Here is a 20080-nt window from a genome sequence, read left to right on the forward strand (position 1 = left end):
TCAAACACTTTTTTTTTTTTTCCGCCATTGCTGGATTTATAATCTTCCACCTACCAGCAAACGTCACCGTCATCCAATCAGAGGAGGTCTCCTCGGGCATCCACCCTTTTTTTTTTTCTTCTTTTTTTCTTTTTTCTCTTCTCCAAACTCTCCCACCTGAGCTCCACGCCCTGTGGGGGGGTTATTACTACCCAGCAGGGAGTTGAAGTGTGGGAAGGATGGGAAATGGGGAATTGCGGTGTTTGTGTGCTGCTCAGAAGTGATTTCACGGTGATGTTGTTGTGTTGAACCACTAAACGTGTCAGTTAAATATACATACGTGGATTTGTAGTGTTTCTGTGGCCTATGTGTTGCTTAATGACCTAATGTTAATCAGTGGCGGAAGGTAAAGTACATTCACTGAAGTACTGCATTGAAATTCAGTGCTGAAGTACTTGTGCTTTAGGTGAGTACTTCCACTTTACGCTACCTTACACTTCTTCTCCACTACAGTCATTTGACAGCTGTAGTCAGTAGTCGTTTTTTCAGATTTACAAAACATATGCTAAGCATACTGTAGACTATGATTTGTTAAAGATTAAACCTTTTTGTCTTGTGGCCCCTCATGTGTCTATATGGGCCATTTTCTGCAGAATGAGTACTTTTACTTTTGATAAGTTAAGTACACTTTTCTAATAGTACCTCTTTGCTTTTACTTCGGTTTAAATGCAAGACTTGTACTCGGCGTACTTTTACATTACTGTATTGGTACTTTGCCTAAAGTAAAGTATGTGAATACTTTGTCATCCACTGATTTTGATCCACAGTAGTTCCCATAGTACCCATGGTAATGCAGCTTTTGGGAATTTTTGTGTCTCCATGTGACTTCAATGTGACTTTATTAAGATCCTACTGTGCTTTATTACATCTGACATCTGGTAAGTAAACCATAATTTTCTGGGATACTAACCGCATTGCTGTCTAGTGAAAACCTTATTCCCACCAAGTTTGATTGTTTCAAAATTTTCCAAAAGGGACGGATTAAATATTCCTTATGGGTTAAGAAAACTTAGACTAAATTAACCATTAGGGAAAGGGACAGCTACAGTGACATACATAGCATAATTAAAAAAAAACTATTTTTCCTCATGGTGGAGTTATGCACCGCACCTCTTTTCTCAAAGTGATTCAGTTAAAATATCACATATCTCAGTCCATCATCATCATCGCCTGAAGCAACAATTTATTCTACAGAGGAATTCCGGTTTCTCGACAATCTCCCGGCAAGTAGAAAGGTTACAGAGGGCAGAATTAAAATGAATGCCACGGAGTATGTGCAAGTCCGGTCAGTGAAGTTTCAAAGGAGTAAATGTGTCTGGAAATTAAGTTCATTGCGACACTGTAGACTGCCTCGCCTTTTGCCCTATTCTTTGCTCCATAATATACTAAAATGTTGGACAGGAGTCAATTTCTGTTGCTCCAGAGCCTCTGTCCAGACCTCAACTGGTGTCTGTCCAGAGGCCTCTTTCCTTTCCTTCTTAGAGCACAACAGGGTGGTCTTAACATACAGTGAGGCAACGGTTGCTCGTTGTGTTGGTCCCCAAAAGGTCGTATCATGAAGTGTGAACTCATGTTTGTCTTGTTCCTTTAAAAAAAAAAGAAATTTAATTTACATTTAATTTTCGAGTGCACTCTTCATTATCCGCTTCCTCCACGTGGTCGAGATTGCTCTTGATTTTGTAGCCTCCACAGCAGTTATCTACAGGAAAATTCAAAGCTCCCAATGTCGCAAAGAGCAAAAAAAAAAGAAGGGAAATTTTGAAGAAATAACAGGGAGAAATCCATCCATCAAGGACAGTGAACCTAACTTGGTCGGTATATTCACTGATGCCTATAAGAAATAAAGATAATGAACATCTAATGTCACGAATACACAACAGAGCACAAAACTCCAAGAACTACTCAGCTGTCTATGTCAAACAGAGGTGAGAGAAAGAAACGGGCCTGGACATATCTGAAGACGATTGGAATGAGATATGGGTAAGACAGACTAGGAATACCAACTGCAGGTCTCGTAGAGAGCTTTGCTGGAAGAACACAGTTGGATATTTTGTGACTCCAAAATGAACTGGCTGCAAGCAAAAAAGGACATCGCCCGGATGGGGCTGCAGCCAAACCCTCCGACAAAGGAAGACTGGGCTGCGATTGTCAACGAAATACACTGCCTAGAGGATGTAGCCCATTGCAGATGTTACTGAAAAATCCTTTTTCTGTCCATGTCAACCGTTTCTTTCTGCCCAAAAATATCAATAAATAAATAAAAAAAAATACAAAAAACATCCATCTACTCTGTTCAGCAACACATTGACAGTGATTTAGAACAGTGGTTCCCAACATGGGGCTCGATACCCCCTAAGAGGGTCTCAAGATAAATCTAAGGGGTCATTAGTTGATTATCAGAACAGGAAAACAGAAAAACATGAAGTTTTTTTTTGATCATTTTTTTCCAATTTGAGAATAACTGGATAATTTTACATCTCCAACTCCCTGAAAAGCATTAAAATATTCTGAGAGTAAAATATCATTTGGCGAGGGATCGCAAGTAGATATAACTTTGTTTTCAGGGGCCACAGGCCAAAAATACTGGAAACCAATGATAAAGAGAAAGAACGGATTGACAGAAAGGGGGCACTTTTGGGATTTAAGGGCCCCCAGATCAATTATATCGGCCCCTGTCCTGATCAAGGGTGCACCACCACCACCTGTCATCTTCTTTTGTCTGTGTTTCCTGTTAGTGTGATCAGCTAAAACACACACCGTCTCGCTAATTTAATAAAATAACCACAACAGAACATTCTGTAACTGGTATATTATTATGCATAAATAGCACACAGTCACATCTTGTGCACACTCTTAATATTCTTGAGTAATAACTTACCCCACCTGACAAACAGGTAGAGTGTGAATAACCTGCAGATATTCATATCATCTGCAGGTTATTCCTCGAGGCGGTACCTCAGTGGGCCTGCAACTGAAGCCACGGTACATTTCCAAAAAGAACGAACAGCAACACCCCGACAGTTTAATGCATCTGACACTTTTTTTTAATTTTTATGGCCATTTACAAAGAGGTAATTTACAAGAGACGGCAAGTGTTTAGGACACCGTTGATACATGCGGTATCTAGCGACTAAAGAGCCAGATATTTTCCCTAAGGAGTTGGTAGAGAGAAAAAAAAAAAAAAAACAGGGCTAAAAGAGATGGAATATTGGAATTACATTCACCAGGTGATCACAAACACGACCCCGAATTCATGTTTAATGCCGCTCCATGACTGCTAGAGGTGTAAATAAGCAATCATTTGCCAAAAGTTCCCCACATCATATCAAAATGTCGTAATAGGTAAACGCTGTGTTCACAAAAGTCTGTCGCTGCGGGTTTAAGTTGCACTGCACACATATTTAAGTGACAAGTACAAATTTTTGCTGTGCTTTCGGCTGCAAAAGAGGGGCCAATATTGCACGAATCTGTGCGTAACCTCGGCGTCAAACAACGTACGACACACTGAAGTTACAGCGTGGGGAGTTCTGTATTGCTAAGTTTATAATTGTGTCTGTTTTTTTTTAATGTCCATTCTTTTGTGTGATTGTGTTTATTTTTCAGTAAAACTGGATAGTCTAATTTACTTTGAAACCCAGAGATGAGGCATGAAGACTCTCAATTGCACAACATTGCACAAAAAAGGGAGGCTTTGCCTCCAAATAGTAAAACAAAACAAAACCCCAAAAGCGTGTGTCTTCTGGATAACAATGTGCTTGAACGGCTTAATCAGCGAAACAAACGTTGCTGTTTGTTGGTGGAGGACTCAGTTAGTTTGAAGTCAACACAGACGCTCGAGTTTGTTATCAAGTCCGCTCTGGGGAGGGGAGGTTTCTGCAAGTCCCTCCTCTCACTCTGAACGAGAGACGCTCCCTCAGACCAGACGCAGTGAAGAAACGACCCGACATGTCTTTGTCTCTGGGAGAGCTCTTGGATTAGTTCAATCATTCACAAAAGCAAGTCTCATCTCGCCCAGAGTTTGTCCCAAAAGCCTTTATCTCGGTTTCCGTTTGTTTCCAAGCGTTTGCAAACAACCCTGGAGAGAGACGACAAAAGCGTTTAGTGAATGACTGACTAGTGGAATCATGGGTGAAAGAATTTACTAAGACTTTCACAGTTTGTTCGCCCACATCAGTCACAACGGCGGAGGTTTTTTGGGCTGGTATGCATGTGCGTTGTCTCCGTGTGACCTGCTTAACGATTATTCCTGCATGTGACTTTAAAAAGGGGCATGCTTTGGTCCCCTGCCGGAGGGGGGAGCGGTTAGGAATTGGCATCTTCGGAGTCATCGTTTGGAAATACTTTGCTGAGAGGGAGGCTCTTTGGGCCTCGGTGAAATGCCTCTATTGTTTTGCCCACAGATCCTCGGCGTTTCTCAACTGCTGCCGCTTGGAAAGAGGGTGTGTGGGAGAAACCAGCCAAGTTAAACCTTATTCTATCAGTGACAGCAATGGTGGCTGAGTCAGTAGGAAAATCCGAACTGTGGGAAAGAGGATGAACAAAACCAGGGAAGTTAAAATATTAAAACATATGTTGCCTACAAAGAGTTTATATGTTTTGTTGTTTTACAAAACTGCAACAAAGTAGATCTAATGTGGCTTTTTTTTACACTGATGATACACATTTGGAAATTTTGACCAGATGATGGGGCTAAGATAAAAAGCCAGAGGCTCGCCAAAGTTATTACAATTCATCCCGAGGGGGACATGAATATGTGTACCAAGTTTAAGGGCAATCCATCCAACGGTTGCTGAGATATTTCACTCAAAACCACATGGTGGCGCTAGAAGGAAAGTCAGGGCATTACCAAAGAAAGTGGGATTCATTGTCTGGGCACCGTGAATATCTGTACATGAATGTTGTGCCAAACACACCGTTGCATGTTGAGATACTGTATTTCGCACGATAAGTGAAAACACCGACCTTTAGGTGGCGCTAGAGGAGGAAATATTGGGATTTATCTTCTGGGGTCCATCGATGTCTTTGCCAAATTTCAGTGCAATCCATATCATAATTGCTGACATATATCGTCATAGTGCAGGGTTACAAGTGTGAAGCATGGCGGCGGCAAGCATCACGCTGCGGGGATGCTCCTCTCGCAGGAGGCCGCGGAAAAGCTTGTGGCTAAAATGAACGCAGCGAAATACAGCGAGATCCTTCAGCCGAGACCGACGTCATCTGCAAGAGGCCTGCCGCTCGGAAGAAGATTTTTGTTTTTTTTCAGCAAGACAGTTAACCACACAGGGACGGCTTTAAAAGATCAGGGTGTCCTTTAGGGGCAGAGTCAGAGTCTAGATCTCAAGCCAAGTGAGAATCTGTGGCTGTTCGCACACGATCCCCATGAAACCTGACGGCGCTTAACCAGTTTTACGAAGGCGATTGGGCAAATCCTACCCGCTATCTAACAGCTTCAACTTGTCTCGTCAAGTTAGAGCTTTCATTGAGCTCTGACGGAATTTGTCACACTCTTGTAAACCTTGGCACAGTCTAAAGTTTCACATGTGGAGAGTAAAGGGCTCTACAAAAGAAGCAGATTTACCCTCATCAATATATATTTTGGAGGATTTTTTTTTGCTTGTGGTCTCCGTCGCTGTATGTCTCCGCAATAGCTGTACCTGTCGTAGAGAGGCCTCTAAACAAAAATCTCTGAGAGGAAAATGGTGCAATGTTGCCCGTGGGTGTGGCAAAGCGCAGGCTGAACACTTCACATGACTACAGTATGAGCAGTTGAGACACAAAATGATTACTCTGGAAACAGTCTCAGAGCTGCTTTCTTGACACGTCTGGGGTTTTTTCCTTTCCAACTTTCAACTGCTCAGCTGACCGTTGCATGAAGATGGCGTACTGTCCTACAAAAGTCTGGACTTCAGGGTATATTCCTCAGCTATAAAAAAAAAAAAAAATGGGTGATTCCTCACGAAGTTGAGAGGAGTTGCCGACATAAGTGGAGGAGGAAAAAAGGCAGGCCCCCGAGCTGTGGTTCGAGGATATCCTGAGTCATGAAAATACCTCCTCCTCTTCCCCTTCTTCTCCCGCTGGAAAAACTGACAGGGCATGGCCACAACGAAGGCAACTCAGGCCTGCCGGTCATTTTCCCAGACAGCGGCCATATGCAGAAGGGACAAACTGTTTTTAATAGTCATATGAAAAGAAGCAGTATCTTTGTGTGTCCTGCCGTTTGAGTCACAAGGTGTTTTCCGTGTTTCTAGGGCTTAAGCTGGATGCGGGTGCAGCTCATTTTCAAATTAAAGAGGTTTTGTTTATTTGTAATGCCCACTCTTTTTTTTTTTTTTTTAAATATATCAAACGCCTGAAGGACCTCCAAAACTTAATTTAAAAATAATTGCAGATGCATGACTTTTGTTTGTGCATTTGAGTGGTAGGTATTTGTTTTTGTGCATTTGTTCATGTTTGCCTAACAATGGTGTCCCTCAGAGTCATGTGAAATGTCACTGCAGCCACACCCAGAAGCCAGACAACCATCAGTCACTGTGGCCACGGAAAATCCTCCTACCAGCTCAAAATCACACACACATACACTAAGACTGCAGGTACAGTTGTGTTTTATTGTCGTTCTGTTATTTTATCTTTTTGTATTTAAGATTTAATTCCAACTGCCGTCAGTAGTGCCTCAGATATATTTAAATGTAGAAGGACAGAGCTTTTAAAAAGTACCACTCTGTACTGACACTATGAGGCAGCATTGCAGAACTGCAGTCTTAAGGAAAAAATAAAAGGACAAAAGAGTATGAAAAGAAAATAGAAGTTTATTGAGAAGTCTGAATCCTGCTCACCCTTCCACAGTAGCAGAAAGACAACAACACAGAAAAACATTAGTTAAAATCTGGACACATAAATACCGTTTCTCTTGTTTCATGGAATCCAAAAAACAATCTATTCCAGTCACACAAAAGTAAAGAGGAGAGGGAGTGAAGGGGAGGGCAACTGAGTATCTGCCCCGCTGTTTCTGAAAAAAGGGAAAAAAAAGAAAAGAAAGAAAAACAAAAACAAAAACTAGCGGCTGGTGATCTGTCTGTCTCTAAACCTGAACATAAATAATGAGGCTGCTGTGGAGAGACACCAGGAAGATGGATCAGTGCAGTGGTGGAGTGAGCTGAAGGATTCAGATTGTCTAAATTCCTCTTTCTCTGAGTCTCCTGCTTGATCTTTACAAGAATAGTTTGACATTTTGAGAAAGATTTGCTTTTGGTGGGGTTTTAGATGTGAAGACTGATACCACTCTCACATCTCTCTGATAAATGTGAAACTAAAATGACACTCAGTAGAGCGCATGCCTCTGTCAAAAAAATCCTGGACCCGCACCAAAATTCAATAGGTTCTTCTCTGGCCCGTGTCCCTTCCCTCCAACAAGTTTGGTGCGAATCGGTTTGGTACTTTTTGTATAATCCTGCTGACAAACAAACAGGAAAGAGTAAAAACAAACTCCTTGGTGGAGGTAGCTACAACCAGCAGTTAGCTTGATTTAGCTTAGCATAAAGACTGGAAACGGGGAAAAATTCTTGGCAAGCTCTGTCCAACATTAAAGAAATCCAGCTAAACAACAGCTCTCTAACTCACTATAAAAACATTGTTTATTCTGTACAAAAAGTGTAAAAACGACAATTCGCCATTTTTTTTAAATTATTTTTTTAAAACGGGGTTTATGTACCATGCTATTTCTTGGCTGGGACCAATAACTTCCTGGAGTCAACTCAGAACTGCCAACCACGCAAAACCATCACTTAAAAGGTGTTTTGTCATTTTTACACTTTGGCTTCTGTAGGAATTACCGAAATACAGTGGTGAGCTTTAGTTCCTGTCCACAACTGTAAAGCTCATTATTTTAACACTCACTCGTTTAAACCGTACGATCCCCGAAGTGTAAGATCGACACGTTGTGGTGTTACAGTAACGTTCTGGAACGCTGGTTGCCTAGCAACTGCTAAGCAGCGCGTAACCCACCCGTAAAATAGCGACTGGTCGTTTGGGAACTTCGGTTGTTGTACGAATTAAAAAGACGATAAGCGATTATTGACACGGGTTATCTTGTTTGCCGAATACGCACAAAGAACGTGGAAAAACAACAATGTGGCGCTAGTGGGGTTAACGTCACGTGTAGGAGCTATAATTGGTTGCCTAGCAACTGCTAACCGGCACACAGCCCTTCCCGACGTCGTTACACTTAGGTTGTTGAGTGGGTTGAACAGACGAGGTATAACGGTGCTAATTAGTGGGCTTTAAAAGGTTCTGCCATCCGCGGGGACAGAGCCGGGCTAGCTTTTTCCCCAAAGCGGCTACTGGCGGTAGCTTCAAATTCACCGTACACAAGTGAGTGGTATCAATCTTCTCATCGAGCTCTCCGCCAAAAAGCGACTAGGCGCATTCCCACAAATGTCAAACTATTTCTTTAGGGGAGATGAAGCTATGAGGGAGAGGAGGGTAACAATACAAACGCAGGTAATCCTGCCGCTGGGGAGGGGGGGGGGGCTCTCGGGGGGGTGGGGGGGTGGGAGAAAAAAAAAAAAAAAGAAAAAAAAAAATGCAGCACAGGTTATATTTTCACTCCGGTACCAATACAGACAGTTGTTTGACACACTCACAGACAGCTGGAGAAATGACACAGGCTAATTACAAGTGTCTGAACTATTCAGAAAGTCATGTTAGCTTTATCTATTTCTACTCTACCTCCTCTAACAGCAGAAAGAAATTTAAAAGAGAAACCATTTTTGCACGTGCCTTTTGTAAAGCAAAACAATCTGGGTGTTTTCTCCGCATCTTAAGGCAAATGTAACAGAATGCTTTGTGCAGCAACACCACAAAACATCAGACAAACCAAATTTTTCCAAACAACTGTTACAGAAAAACACCCACTGCCACTGTCCAAACTGTCCCCGGGAGTGCCGGCCTGAGTGTACATGCATTAGGGGCCAATAGGGAGAGGAGGCTTCAAATGACGGGAGGGTTTACCACCACCCTTTACCAAACTGTGCCAAATACAGAACAAACGCAGAATCGGAGGTGAAAACTGACTCAGCTGTCTAAAACCCCAGACACAAAAACCTTTTTCTACAGGGAAAGTTCCCTGCGGTGTCACCCATTGATAATATAGGTTTCTCGTCAGTGTGCTGTATTGTGAGTGAACAGGTGCAGCAGCACGGAGCCCCTGTATTGTTCAGCTTCCTCTTACTTCACCTCCTGTTTTTGGCACTGCTGAGTTTGGTAAGGTATGTGTATGGAATCCCAGGTGTGTGGCTGCATTCATGTATTTTTTTTAAATGTTTGTGTGTGTGCATGTGTGTTTGTGGTTAAGATCATGGCTGTGCGTTTTTATGTCTCGCTCACACTCAAAACTCTTTACACTTTGTTTTCATTTGCCCTAATCTAAACCAAAATAATACAGTCTTCAGCGTGGGGAGGGGACATCTGAAGAGATTTGTAAAATGCAGGTGACCCCTGCCCTTCTGATGATAATTCTTTCATGTCTTCTCTCTTTCTCTCTATGAATCTTCCTCATTCCTCCTCCTCCTCCTCCTCCGTCCTGGACGCTCTAGCGAATGGCCTTAACAGGGCTCTTAAAGCTGGAGGCGGCTTGCAGCTGCAGCTGGTAGGCCATGGGATGGATCTTAAACCCATAAAGCCTGGAGAGAGAAGAACATGACAAGCAGCCATTGTTTATGTTGGTTAACAAAAATTACAAAAAGTCCAGAGCAGCACAAAAGCTGAAAATAACAAATAAAAACAGACTACATGCAACAGGAGTATACACTGTGAATCTGATTAGCTTGTTTACACTGTGATCAGTGACATATTTGCTTTCAGGGAGAGAGCAGTAATTCATGATCCTAAGCTCTCACATTTTCCTATCACCCCACCCCTATCATGTGACATTCTCCGCAGGCAGTTAAACATCGGCATTCGATTGTAATAACGCGTAAGTGTTGAACGAACAGAAATCTGCCGAGAACTAAAGCTTCAAATACGTTCGTCTTATCAGCCTGAATCAAAAGTTGGGTTTGGAATAAAGAAAAGTATGCAATCCACTCCGAGTGACTGAGGATTAACCCTGTTTGCCCAAGTTAATTTTTGACATCAGGTATAAACTCTCCATGATTACAAAGTGTTGACTTAAAACTTGTAACATATAAAAAGCAGTAAGACTTGTTATCAATAAAAACCTTGTCTCTTCATCTTTTAAATTTTTTGTCTCTCATCACTTTGGTTTAAAGCCATAAGTCACCACAGGTTACAGAACAGGTAAACATAACCAAGTTCTTTACCTGCTTGTCATGTAGCATGATGTCTATAATAAATTCTAGTTCATAATTCAGTTATCTCTAGCCGCAATTTGGAGCCAAATACACGTGAAATTGCTAAATGTGGGATTAAGTCTATTTACATGACCCAAATGTGGTTTAACTTAACTCTTAAAAGGCACATTTTTTCTTTAACTGCTGCCAACATTAGCAAAGCCTTGATCTGAGTGTTAAGTCTGCTCAAGCATGTATGCTGTGTTCGGGCTGGCAGCTCAAATATGATGTCGTTGATATTTTAGCATATCCAGATCTGAATCTGTGAAGACTGCGTGGCAAAAAAGTGTAGTCACTCAAAGTGGATTACATCCTTTACATTGTTCACAATTTGACACTTTACAGTCATTACATCTAGAGCACGGATAAGCATGCAGAATTCTCCTTCATAAGAGCTGGCCAGAGGGCCAAATAGAAACCACCTCTCCCCACACCTTTCCAACATTGGCTAAAGGGGACTGTGTACTAGTGTTTGTGTAACTTTACGAATCCGACAACCCAACATTCACACCCACTTCACACTGTGACCGACCAGCTTTGCGGAACTCGTTACGCAAATATTTGTGTTACTTTTCAAACGAACAATTGTCTGAAAATGTGCACTGTATGCTCGTATTTAAATGATAGTAGCCCCCCCTCTCTCTATTACGGCCGGCTTTTCACCCCACCTTCAAGTGTGGCCGTTTGGAACAACTGCAAACACTTTTGACTTCTGACGTGATCAAACAGCTCATTGTACAAATCCATTTGAGCATAACCCATCCCTTACCTAGCCAAATGCCAATCCCTGTCGCGTCAGACTGCACTTTGAATACATATTTTTATGTCACATGAATAATGAGTGGTCTCCCTTCCTCATGTAGCCTGTAGCTTGATGTTTTGCCTTGGTTTTGTACTATACAAACTCAAAATTAGCATACACTCAAGCAATCCCTTGACCTTACAGTGTGTGAGTGCATGATTTTTGTTAAAATCATTAGAGAACTTTGTTCACTATTGAAGTTACTGAGGGACTGATCCACTGTATTATTTGTAGCTAACTGACCCGTTAGAATGTATACTGTGGGATATATTTGTCCTCCTCTGGTTGGTGAAATAACTTAATGAATGGGGAGCACTCAATTTCTGGCACCAGAACATGTATTCAAAATGTAAAGCATCAATATCATACTAACTGTGGTATCCAACATTGTGACTGCAAGTGATGCATGATTACATACATGACTTTTCACAACTACACCCTCATTACAGCAATTAGTACATATAAATTATTGCTGCAGGCCGAATGCCGTCTTAGTCTTCTGTTTTACTCTATGCCAGCACAACTTTAAGCGCCACCTATCGTACAAACCTTGGGACAAACTGGTTGGCGGGCCTCTTGGGCCTATACTCAGGGTGAACCATGAAGAGCATGTGAGGGAAACCAGTGCCAAAATAGGCTCCATCTGTGTGGTGGTGCCTGGAGGATTTAGGTGTGTAGACATCCATGCATTTGGGGCAGTATAGCTTCACCATGGCCTCTCCTGGGATATCTGACAGACCTGTTGAGGAGGAGGAGAAAAAGAGGAGGGAAGAAACTAGTTTAGATACGAAATTAAATTTAATCTACTATACCTAAAATTAGGGCTGACCCGAATGCCTTGAAACTTCAAAGCTTCTACCGTTGCCATGTTAACTGCTGTCCAAATCCGCATTTTGAATGCTGTGTTGTTTGTTTATTATTATTATCATTATTAATTATTATTATTAATTATTATTATATGCATACTAACAAAAAAAGTGGAATATTTATCATCACATCCATGTAAATTTAGATTTGAATAGAAACAAATGGCTTTATTTGGGGCAGACTCTTTAGTTTTGTTAAAGATATCTAGATTTCATTGCTCATGAATAGAGCGTCATGAATAAACTGCTAAAAAAAAGACCACACACATTGTGAGTAAAATTCCCAAACATCTCCAAAACAAAATATCATTTGAAAACACCACTCTGTTGGAACGCAGTCTCCCAGCGCAGAACGTTGCAGATATTTTACATATACAAAGACATGGACAGTCTTCAAGTAAATTCTTAAATAACCCTTATTAAGCATTAAGACAACAATGGTGACAAAATTTCTATTGCTGTTATATAAACTACAAAAGTTCAATACTCACCAATAGGAAGCATGGGCTGATTCTCACAATAAACACGGGGGCAATATCCAAAGTCTCCCTGCTGATACTTCTCCAACTACGAAGAGGAAATGAGGATTAAAAAACATTTGACAGGTCACTCATATAAAGCTAACTATCAAAGGCTGCAACTCGAGCCCGTAACATTTTAAACTACCCTGAAAAACTGTGCATTTTTAATTTTACGCCAGGACAAAAAGCTCTAGGGAATTAAAAGAAAAAACAAAACAAAAATCTACAAGAAATATTATGAGATGTAAACACAACATTGAATGAAAATGGCTTGTGCAGAGGTTTGTAATCAATGTTGTATCTAAATTTACTATTTCAAGCATTATTTCTTTTAGTTTTGAATTACGCAGGCTATGGTCAATTTTGATCAATGTGAACTGTATAAATCAGGACCGGATAGAAACAACGTTCTGGAATTTAACACAATCCCACACAACACATCACTAACTACGGTCTCAAAAAAATTTAACATTATAAGCAGTGGCCTGATGCAGAGATACTGTATTTAAATGTACTATCAAGTATTTCAAGTCTGCGTTGGTTAATCTCCTTCCATCTCCCTCCGACCAGCCCCAGTTTAATGACACAGAACTCCTGTTGCCTTCGCCAACAAGCACCAAAACCCAGAGATATTAAAAAGGGATAATTCAAAATTTTGGGAAATACGCTTATTTGCATTCCTGCCCAGGAGTTCTCTTATTTCCCAAAATGTCAAACTATTACTTTAAAGACACTCAGCTACAGCTGAAAAACATTTATTCAATGAATCAGTGGACATAAAATATATCAGTAACTATTTTGCTTATCAAATGATCATTTAGGCCAGCGTCTAACGATTAATGTCAGTGATTAATCTTCTGGATTATGTATCGATTAATCGATAGTTTTGTCTGTAAAATGTCATAAAACAAAGAAAAAACACCTGTTACTCTAATCTGATAGCATCCCAAAACACAACAGATATTCAGTTTAGTATCATATTGTTATTCATGACAAAGAAAAGCCCGAAATCCTGACATCTAAAAGATGAAACCAGCAAATATTTGGCATTTTAGCTTGAAAGATTATAAAAATTATTAATCAATTATCAGATAGTTGCAGATTAATTTTCTCTAAATCAATTATTCGTTGCCGCTATACATCGTGGGATTTACTTTTATAGCAGTAATTTCCAAGACTTTGCAGCTTCCAGCTCAATAAATATGAGTGTTCACTGCAAATTGAATATCTTTGGGTTTTGGACTGTTGATCGGAAAAAACAAAACATGTAAAGACGTCACCTTGAACTCTGGGAAACTGAGATAGACATTTTTCACAATTTTCAAACTTTTTACAGACAAAACAACTCTCGGAGAAAACCATCAGCAGATGAATCGATGATGAAAATAATTGTTAGCTGAAGCACTGGGTGTAGCTACAGAACTTTTGCACATCACCGCCACACTAAGCTGTATGTAATGTGCAACTCCTCAAATGTTTATCTACGCTTGAGTTACAGCAGCTACAGCGATACCACATGAAGACCGCAACAACTGTAAGAGGTCAGGTGCTGCTTTTCAATGACACATAGAGCAAAAAACATCTCCACTCTCTATTGCTGAAGAATGCAACAAAATAAACATGGCGATTGCTCTTAGTTGGGAGATAAGACAAACCTTTCTGTCGTTGCTTTAATATCAAAAGTGAATTAAAGAATGTTAACACAATAAATGTGGGGAGTATAATTAAAGCACCTGATCATCTGTTGCTGCTATGGTGCTATCAACAGGTGAAATCTGACACTGAACTATAAATCCAAACCTACACAATAGATATCTATGACTAGACTGTTGTTAACCCGTTTCATCAAGTATAAATCCAGTTTTAGCAGTACTGAGCTGAAACTGTGACTGACAGCCATTTGCTGTAGTATACAAGTTTGTATACATGATTTGTAGCAAGTCCAACCCAGGTTTATTCATTTCCCTATTTATCCCACAGAAATCCAGCAACATCGACCCTTCTACTGAATATACAGAGTCAGCAGCAGTGTTTAAAACGACAACTTTCATCTCAAATGGTGTAAATAATTTTCCAGCACATCAAGAACAAAAATAATGGAAGAACATCTTCCCTTATGGAGACAGATTTGGGGATTGTGTTGATGCAGCTGGCGCCTACCATCTGTGCGATGCCTCGATTAGTGAGGATGTAGCGGGCATGAATGAGGCCGTACAGCATCTCTGCTGCCTGCTCGATCAGGTCACTCTGGTTGGGATTGTCCTCTAGCTCCTCATCTAAAGACAGAAACCAAAAGAGGGAACAGAGGAATGTTGGTAGCGTCCATATCACTTTTGACAGTTAAAAAAGATGAAAACCTGTGCTAAGAAAAAGTTTCAAAACGACAGGGAACACCAACAATAGAATTGAGAGTTTGCTCTTGTTTTTAAAAAGTGTAATAGGATCATTAACAAATCTTTGAAAGTGCATAAAACAATGACAACAGAAGCTCCGAGGGAGTCTGAAGACCAGCTGAAATAACTCACATGGTTTCAAAGATCCTGTGAAAATACACAATGACTTAGTGTGTGTGTGTATAATCGTCTGCAAAAAGGACAGAAGAGACCAGCACACCAGCTGAGCAGGCTAAACTTTTTAAAAAAGCCTGTTTAGCCCGCTCAGCCAAAAACAAAAGGCTGTTTTCAGGCTAAACAGATTTAAAAGACAGATTGCTGAGATCTAATGTTTATTCTCACTTTTTTTGACATGTGCAACAGTTCTCAAGACAACAGATTAAAAGTGCAGCACATGTTACAGTGATAAAAACACCTGCAACTCCGTTAATCCTACGTTTTTGATCTCTGTTGCACATGTTAACTGATTAATAAAGATTTCGTCTCGATATTCATGTCTTTAAAGCTGTTTAGGAGTTCTATGCTGAGGTTTATTATCCAGCGTTCAACCAACATACCCAGTGAAAACTACTGAAGTTTGTACGTTGTTAAGTAGCACACTTTTGTGATATTTATACAACATTTTGGATACACTCATGTTTACCAAAATTTGAGCATATAGAGGCACGAACACATTATACAGACCTGGTTCAAGGTCCAGGATCATGTCTAGGGCCTGGCGGTAGTGGGGAACCTGCTCATTGAGCCCTGTCAAGTTGAACTTGTCCTGGATGTAGTCCTCATCCACCTGTCAAAAGAGAAACCCAGATAAGAAAACTGATTATTTAATAACAACTTAGTGTGTCATATGACTGAAAGGACAGCTTCAGGTTTTTTCCAAGTGTCTTTGCCGAAATTTACACTGAAAGCGTTACTCCTTGCTGTAATCATTCCTCCTGTGCATACGGGCAGTGAAGACATCCCTCCTAATGCGATTCAACTGTAGGAGACTGAGGTCAAAAGCCACAGTCACATACTGGAGTCACACTAGGTAGAGATCTCAGCCAGTATGAACAGCAGGAACTGTAAAAGTGAACACTAATACTTTCAGCATTTTCAACCCATTCTTTGACAAAAATATTTAGAGCGCATAGAGAAAAATTAGACTCAAAATGGTCACAAATGTGTATTACACGACCTACAAATGAAAAATAAGATTTACAGATGTGTACAACGATTTGTGTGTAATTTTGGGTACTCACAAATGCGTGTTCCAATCCATACACAAATACCAAGCAATTTGAAAACGTGTAAAACAATTTTACAAATACACACATCACAGCCTGAACAAATGTTAGTATTTTGCTTACAGATTTTTAACTTTTTGACTCATTTTCGCTTTTGAAAAGCTTCCTTTGTATACAAATGTCTAAAAATATATGTGACATTCTTTTGTATTTATTTACTGATTGTTAAATGTGCGTGCATGGATCTACGGATTCGCACGCTACGAGAAACACAATTATAATGGGACGGAAACACATTTCAACCGGGGAACAGACTTACCTAGCAGTAGTTTATTGAGTCTAATTTCTCTCCATAATGATCTGGCTAAGCCCTGATCCAGGACCGTGTTATTGAAAGTCGGTTGAAAATATAAACTCACCAGATGATAAGAAATCTTCTTAGAAACCTATAGGCTCTGAAAAAAGCAACACCGGGCAAGCATGAAGCAGCAAAAAACATGGATTTATTCCAACAGGGAAAGGTGTCTTCCATGAAAGCTGATACAAATCATTTACATTGTTTGTATTACCTGTAAATGGAAAAACCTTTCATGTTTTCATGAAATCATGTTTTTTTTTTTTTAATTTTACAACTGCTTGACCTTGTTTTTGCCAGCTTATAGGGCATTAAGAAGATTTCTTATCTTCCACTGAGTTTGTATTGTCAACATTTTCCCCATAACAAGTTCTATCAGCAGATCAGCAAATGAAATATCTGAATTCCAATAGATATTGATGCAAGACCGGGTTACATAGTAAAGCTGCAACTAATGATTACCATCATTATTAATCGATTAATCGATAACCGATCATTGTTTTTGAATAATCATTTTTTTTAATTGTCATGTGTCACACAGAAAACCATCAAATTTTAATATTTGAGAGGCTAGAAACAGCAAATATCTGACATTTTTGCTTTGAAAAATGATAAAAATGATTCAATTGAAAATAAACATGACAGAATTCAATACTTAAATTATCAGAACTGTTTACCAATTAATCTTCCGTCAAATGACTAATTGACTAATTGCTGCAGCTCTATTACACTGTGTGTGTGTGTGTGTGTGTGTGTGTAGTTAAAGTAACAACAAGAGTAATAATGAGAGAGAAATGTGACTATGGACTGTAACAACACCCTACTGGACTCATCACACATGTATAGTTTTGCTTGACAATCACAAGTTCAGCTTTCATTTTAACTTCATTCTGTCACTATTTGGATGGTGATAATTAATGTAAAGAAACTCACCTCACAGAAAAATTCATTCCCCCTCAGTCCACAGAACCAGGAGATCCATGACACTTCTTCTGAACTGCTCATGTCTGAAGACCTACAACAGATAAGCAGGAACTCAGATATGATCCAGAAATTAACCAACAACACCAACAGTGGATTTGCTTTTTAAATTTTACTTTATTTAGAACATTTTCACATATAACAAGGGTGACATGACAACTGCAATCAAGACATTCATTTTATAATTTCTTTTAAAAATGAAGTGTATATAAAAGAACAAGATGAGCAAGAGCAAGTATCAAGGTCTGAATATAAAAAGGTCATACATTAAGATACAGTGGCCTTAAGAGAATCTATGGTCAAATTAAACAGACTCAATGTAATTTCTAAATTCAGCAATGAATAGTTAGACAGATGGGGGAGATTTAGAAAATGTGTACTTATGAATATAAAATTTACCTGATAAGATTAATAAGTCTTGTTTTCATAATATAGGATATCATCTTTGGCTCCCTAAATAATTGTAAGGGTTGTTTGATTGGAAAATCTTTCCTTTAATTTTGTCCAGAACTCTCATAAAATAAATGTTTTAATGTCTTCTTCCTTTTTACAAGAATCACATTTGTTGCTATCTACAAACCTTGAGATTCCCACACTATGAATGAATTCCAGTGTCAATTTTATACATTTAACTGGCTAGATTTTTTCTCAGCGTTGGTTTTTGTCCAAAAACGATATTGTTTTGTAAAAATACTCTGTACTGACAGGAGCAACTTGGCTGGATAAATACACAGTTACTGCCCAAACCTGCAGACGGATAGGCTAACTAGCTCGCTAGCCTTATCTTCTCAACACTGTTATTTTGATTAAGTTGCCTTTGCAGTACAGTTTTTTTTAGTCTCGAACCCGTCAGAAACATTTGTTATTGGTGATAAAGGTGATTATACATTATATTGTACAGTCACACACGACGAAAAATCAGTTAACGAAATACAGCCACCGTTAGCTCGCTGGGCTAACTCCCGCTAATGGCTGGAATGAGATTCAATATGGCGCATCGTTAGAGAACAGGCCTCCTGACATAGATTGTCCCTTTTTACAGCTCTGTCTGCTTCTGGGTTTAACCGTCCACGCTCAATAATGTGTCCAATTCTGACGACTTACCCGGCTTTCAACGTGTACACTCCTGTAAAACCCGACAGATGAAAGATTTGGCAATCTCACCGGTGTAAATAAGATGGACACCAGCTCCCGGTTCACCCCGTAGGTTGCGTAGTTCCTCTTCCTCTGGTGAGTCGTCCAGTGCAGGGTACCAGGGTGGCTGCCTGCTGCTGCCGCTCACTGGTTATTCTCTGCATTACATAGTCTTTTACAGGCGAGTTTAATGCATTAGAAGGTGTTATTCTTCCAAATAAAGAAAGAGAAACTCTGATGCAGTGCAGTTGTATGTTTAACAAAATTTTACACACGTTAAACCGAAATCTTTAAAGTTTCTCCTGGTTTCACTGCAATACTATTAAGTTCTGTACTTAGGTGCAAATTTGAAGCACTTGTACTTTATGAGAGTATTAAATTTTCATGCTAGTTTATACTTTTACTGCACTACTACATTGCTGCGTGATAATGCAGTAGAAAAAGCATGGCTTTTGGTTGTACCTCTTTCAGATAGCAGTGTTTTCAAGTGCTTGTGGGAAGTTTCAACATCAGAGACGTTAAGGTCCGTTGATGGACAGAAACCTTTTTAAATACAAGAAGCCGGCCACTAAATTTATAAATCATTATCACGTTCGATTTTGTGATAACATTATTCGTTGATAATTGCATTATCCTCCTCTGCACAACTGTCAGCTCTTTAATGTCAGATGTTGAAAATCCGATTTGAGGAGACCAACGTGGAAGAAGTTTAAAAGCTATTTGCCCTTTCACATGCCTTACTATGAAGCAATGGCACAAGATAGAACAAAAACACAGATAACTAAATCTAGATGTTCCCTGTGTTAGAATATGTATTTCATGTATGTTGAACCAAAACAAAGGACATAAACCGAAACTCTCCAGACATGTACTAGAAAACTAATTTGGCACGAAGCATACACGAATTGTAGTAAATAGAGAAACAAAAAAAATGACACATTAAGTCACATTTTGGACAGAACACCCGCGAATCCGTGCAGGTTGGGGACAAAATTAAGCATTGACACTGATCGTTTCCCTTCTATATGTTTCAAGCACTTAATAAAGAAAGATAATGATGATATGATAGAAACATTTGTTAAGATGATAAAACACCGAAACAACTTTATGTTTGGCTACAGACAAGTATTATTCCACTACTTTTAAAACAGGAATTCAAATTTTTCAGAACAAATGGCTCAGAGCAGATTGCAGCATATTCTAGCCTCTTACTAAATTTTGGTTTGGTGATGTTTCTGTTGAGGTAACCTTACACTATAACTAATACTAATAATGTGTACAGAACTGCATTTTAAAGCTGCAATTAGTAGTTTATTAATCCTATAGTCGATCAACAGAAAATTAATCAAAGACTACTTTAAAAAAATTATGAATAGTTTTGTCATTTTTCAGGCAAAAATGTCAAATATTTGTTGGA

General features: G+C 39.5%; 1 protein-coding gene across 2 annotated transcripts; it reads right to left on the reverse strand.

Annotated features, from left to right (window-relative positions):
* Positions 1 to 8584: 8584 nt before the first annotated feature.
* On the reverse strand, positions 8585 to 18800 carry csnk2b (casein kinase 2, beta polypeptide). 2 transcript variants are annotated; one of them, XM_040122387.1, is made up of 7 exons: positions 18694 to 18800; positions 17482 to 17563; positions 15652 to 15754; positions 14735 to 14850; positions 12545 to 12620; positions 11737 to 11926; positions 8585 to 9716 (listed from the first exon to the last, which is right to left on the reverse strand). In XM_040122387.1, the coding sequence occupies exons 2-7, from the start codon at positions 17551 to 17553 to the stop codon at positions 9626 to 9628; spliced, it is 648 nt and encodes a 215-aa protein (XP_039978321.1). In that variant the 5' UTR covers positions 17554 to 17563; positions 18694 to 18800; the 3' UTR covers positions 8585 to 9625. The 2 variants fall into 2 exon arrangements, with proteins under 2 accessions (XP_039978321.1, XP_039978320.1); XM_040122386.1 differs by having other exon boundaries at positions 18634 to 18762.
* Positions 18801 to 20080: the final 1280 nt, after the last annotated feature.

This window comes from Xiphias gladius, chromosome 24, assembly GCF_016859285.1.
Source record: "Xiphias gladius isolate SHS-SW01 ecotype Sanya breed wild chromosome 24, ASM1685928v1, whole genome shotgun sequence".
Taxonomy (NCBI): domain Eukaryota; kingdom Metazoa; phylum Chordata; class Actinopteri; order Istiophoriformes; family Xiphiidae; genus Xiphias; species Xiphias gladius.

Bases quoted from the DNA above. Each gene is read 5' to 3' on its own strand.
- csnk2b (XM_040122387.1), bottom strand. From the start codon at position 17,553: ATGAGCAGTTCAGAAGAAGTGTCATGGATCTCCTGGTTCTGTGGACTG. The intron at 15,755-17,481 runs GTGAGTTTCTTT...CTCTTTTGACAG, and splicing joins GGAATGAATTTTTCTGTGAG to GTGGATGAGGACTACATCCA. The intron at 12,621-14,734 runs GTAGGCGCCAGC...TCCTCTTCGTAG, and splicing joins ATCGAGGCATCGCACAGATG to TTGGAGAAGTATCAGCAGGG.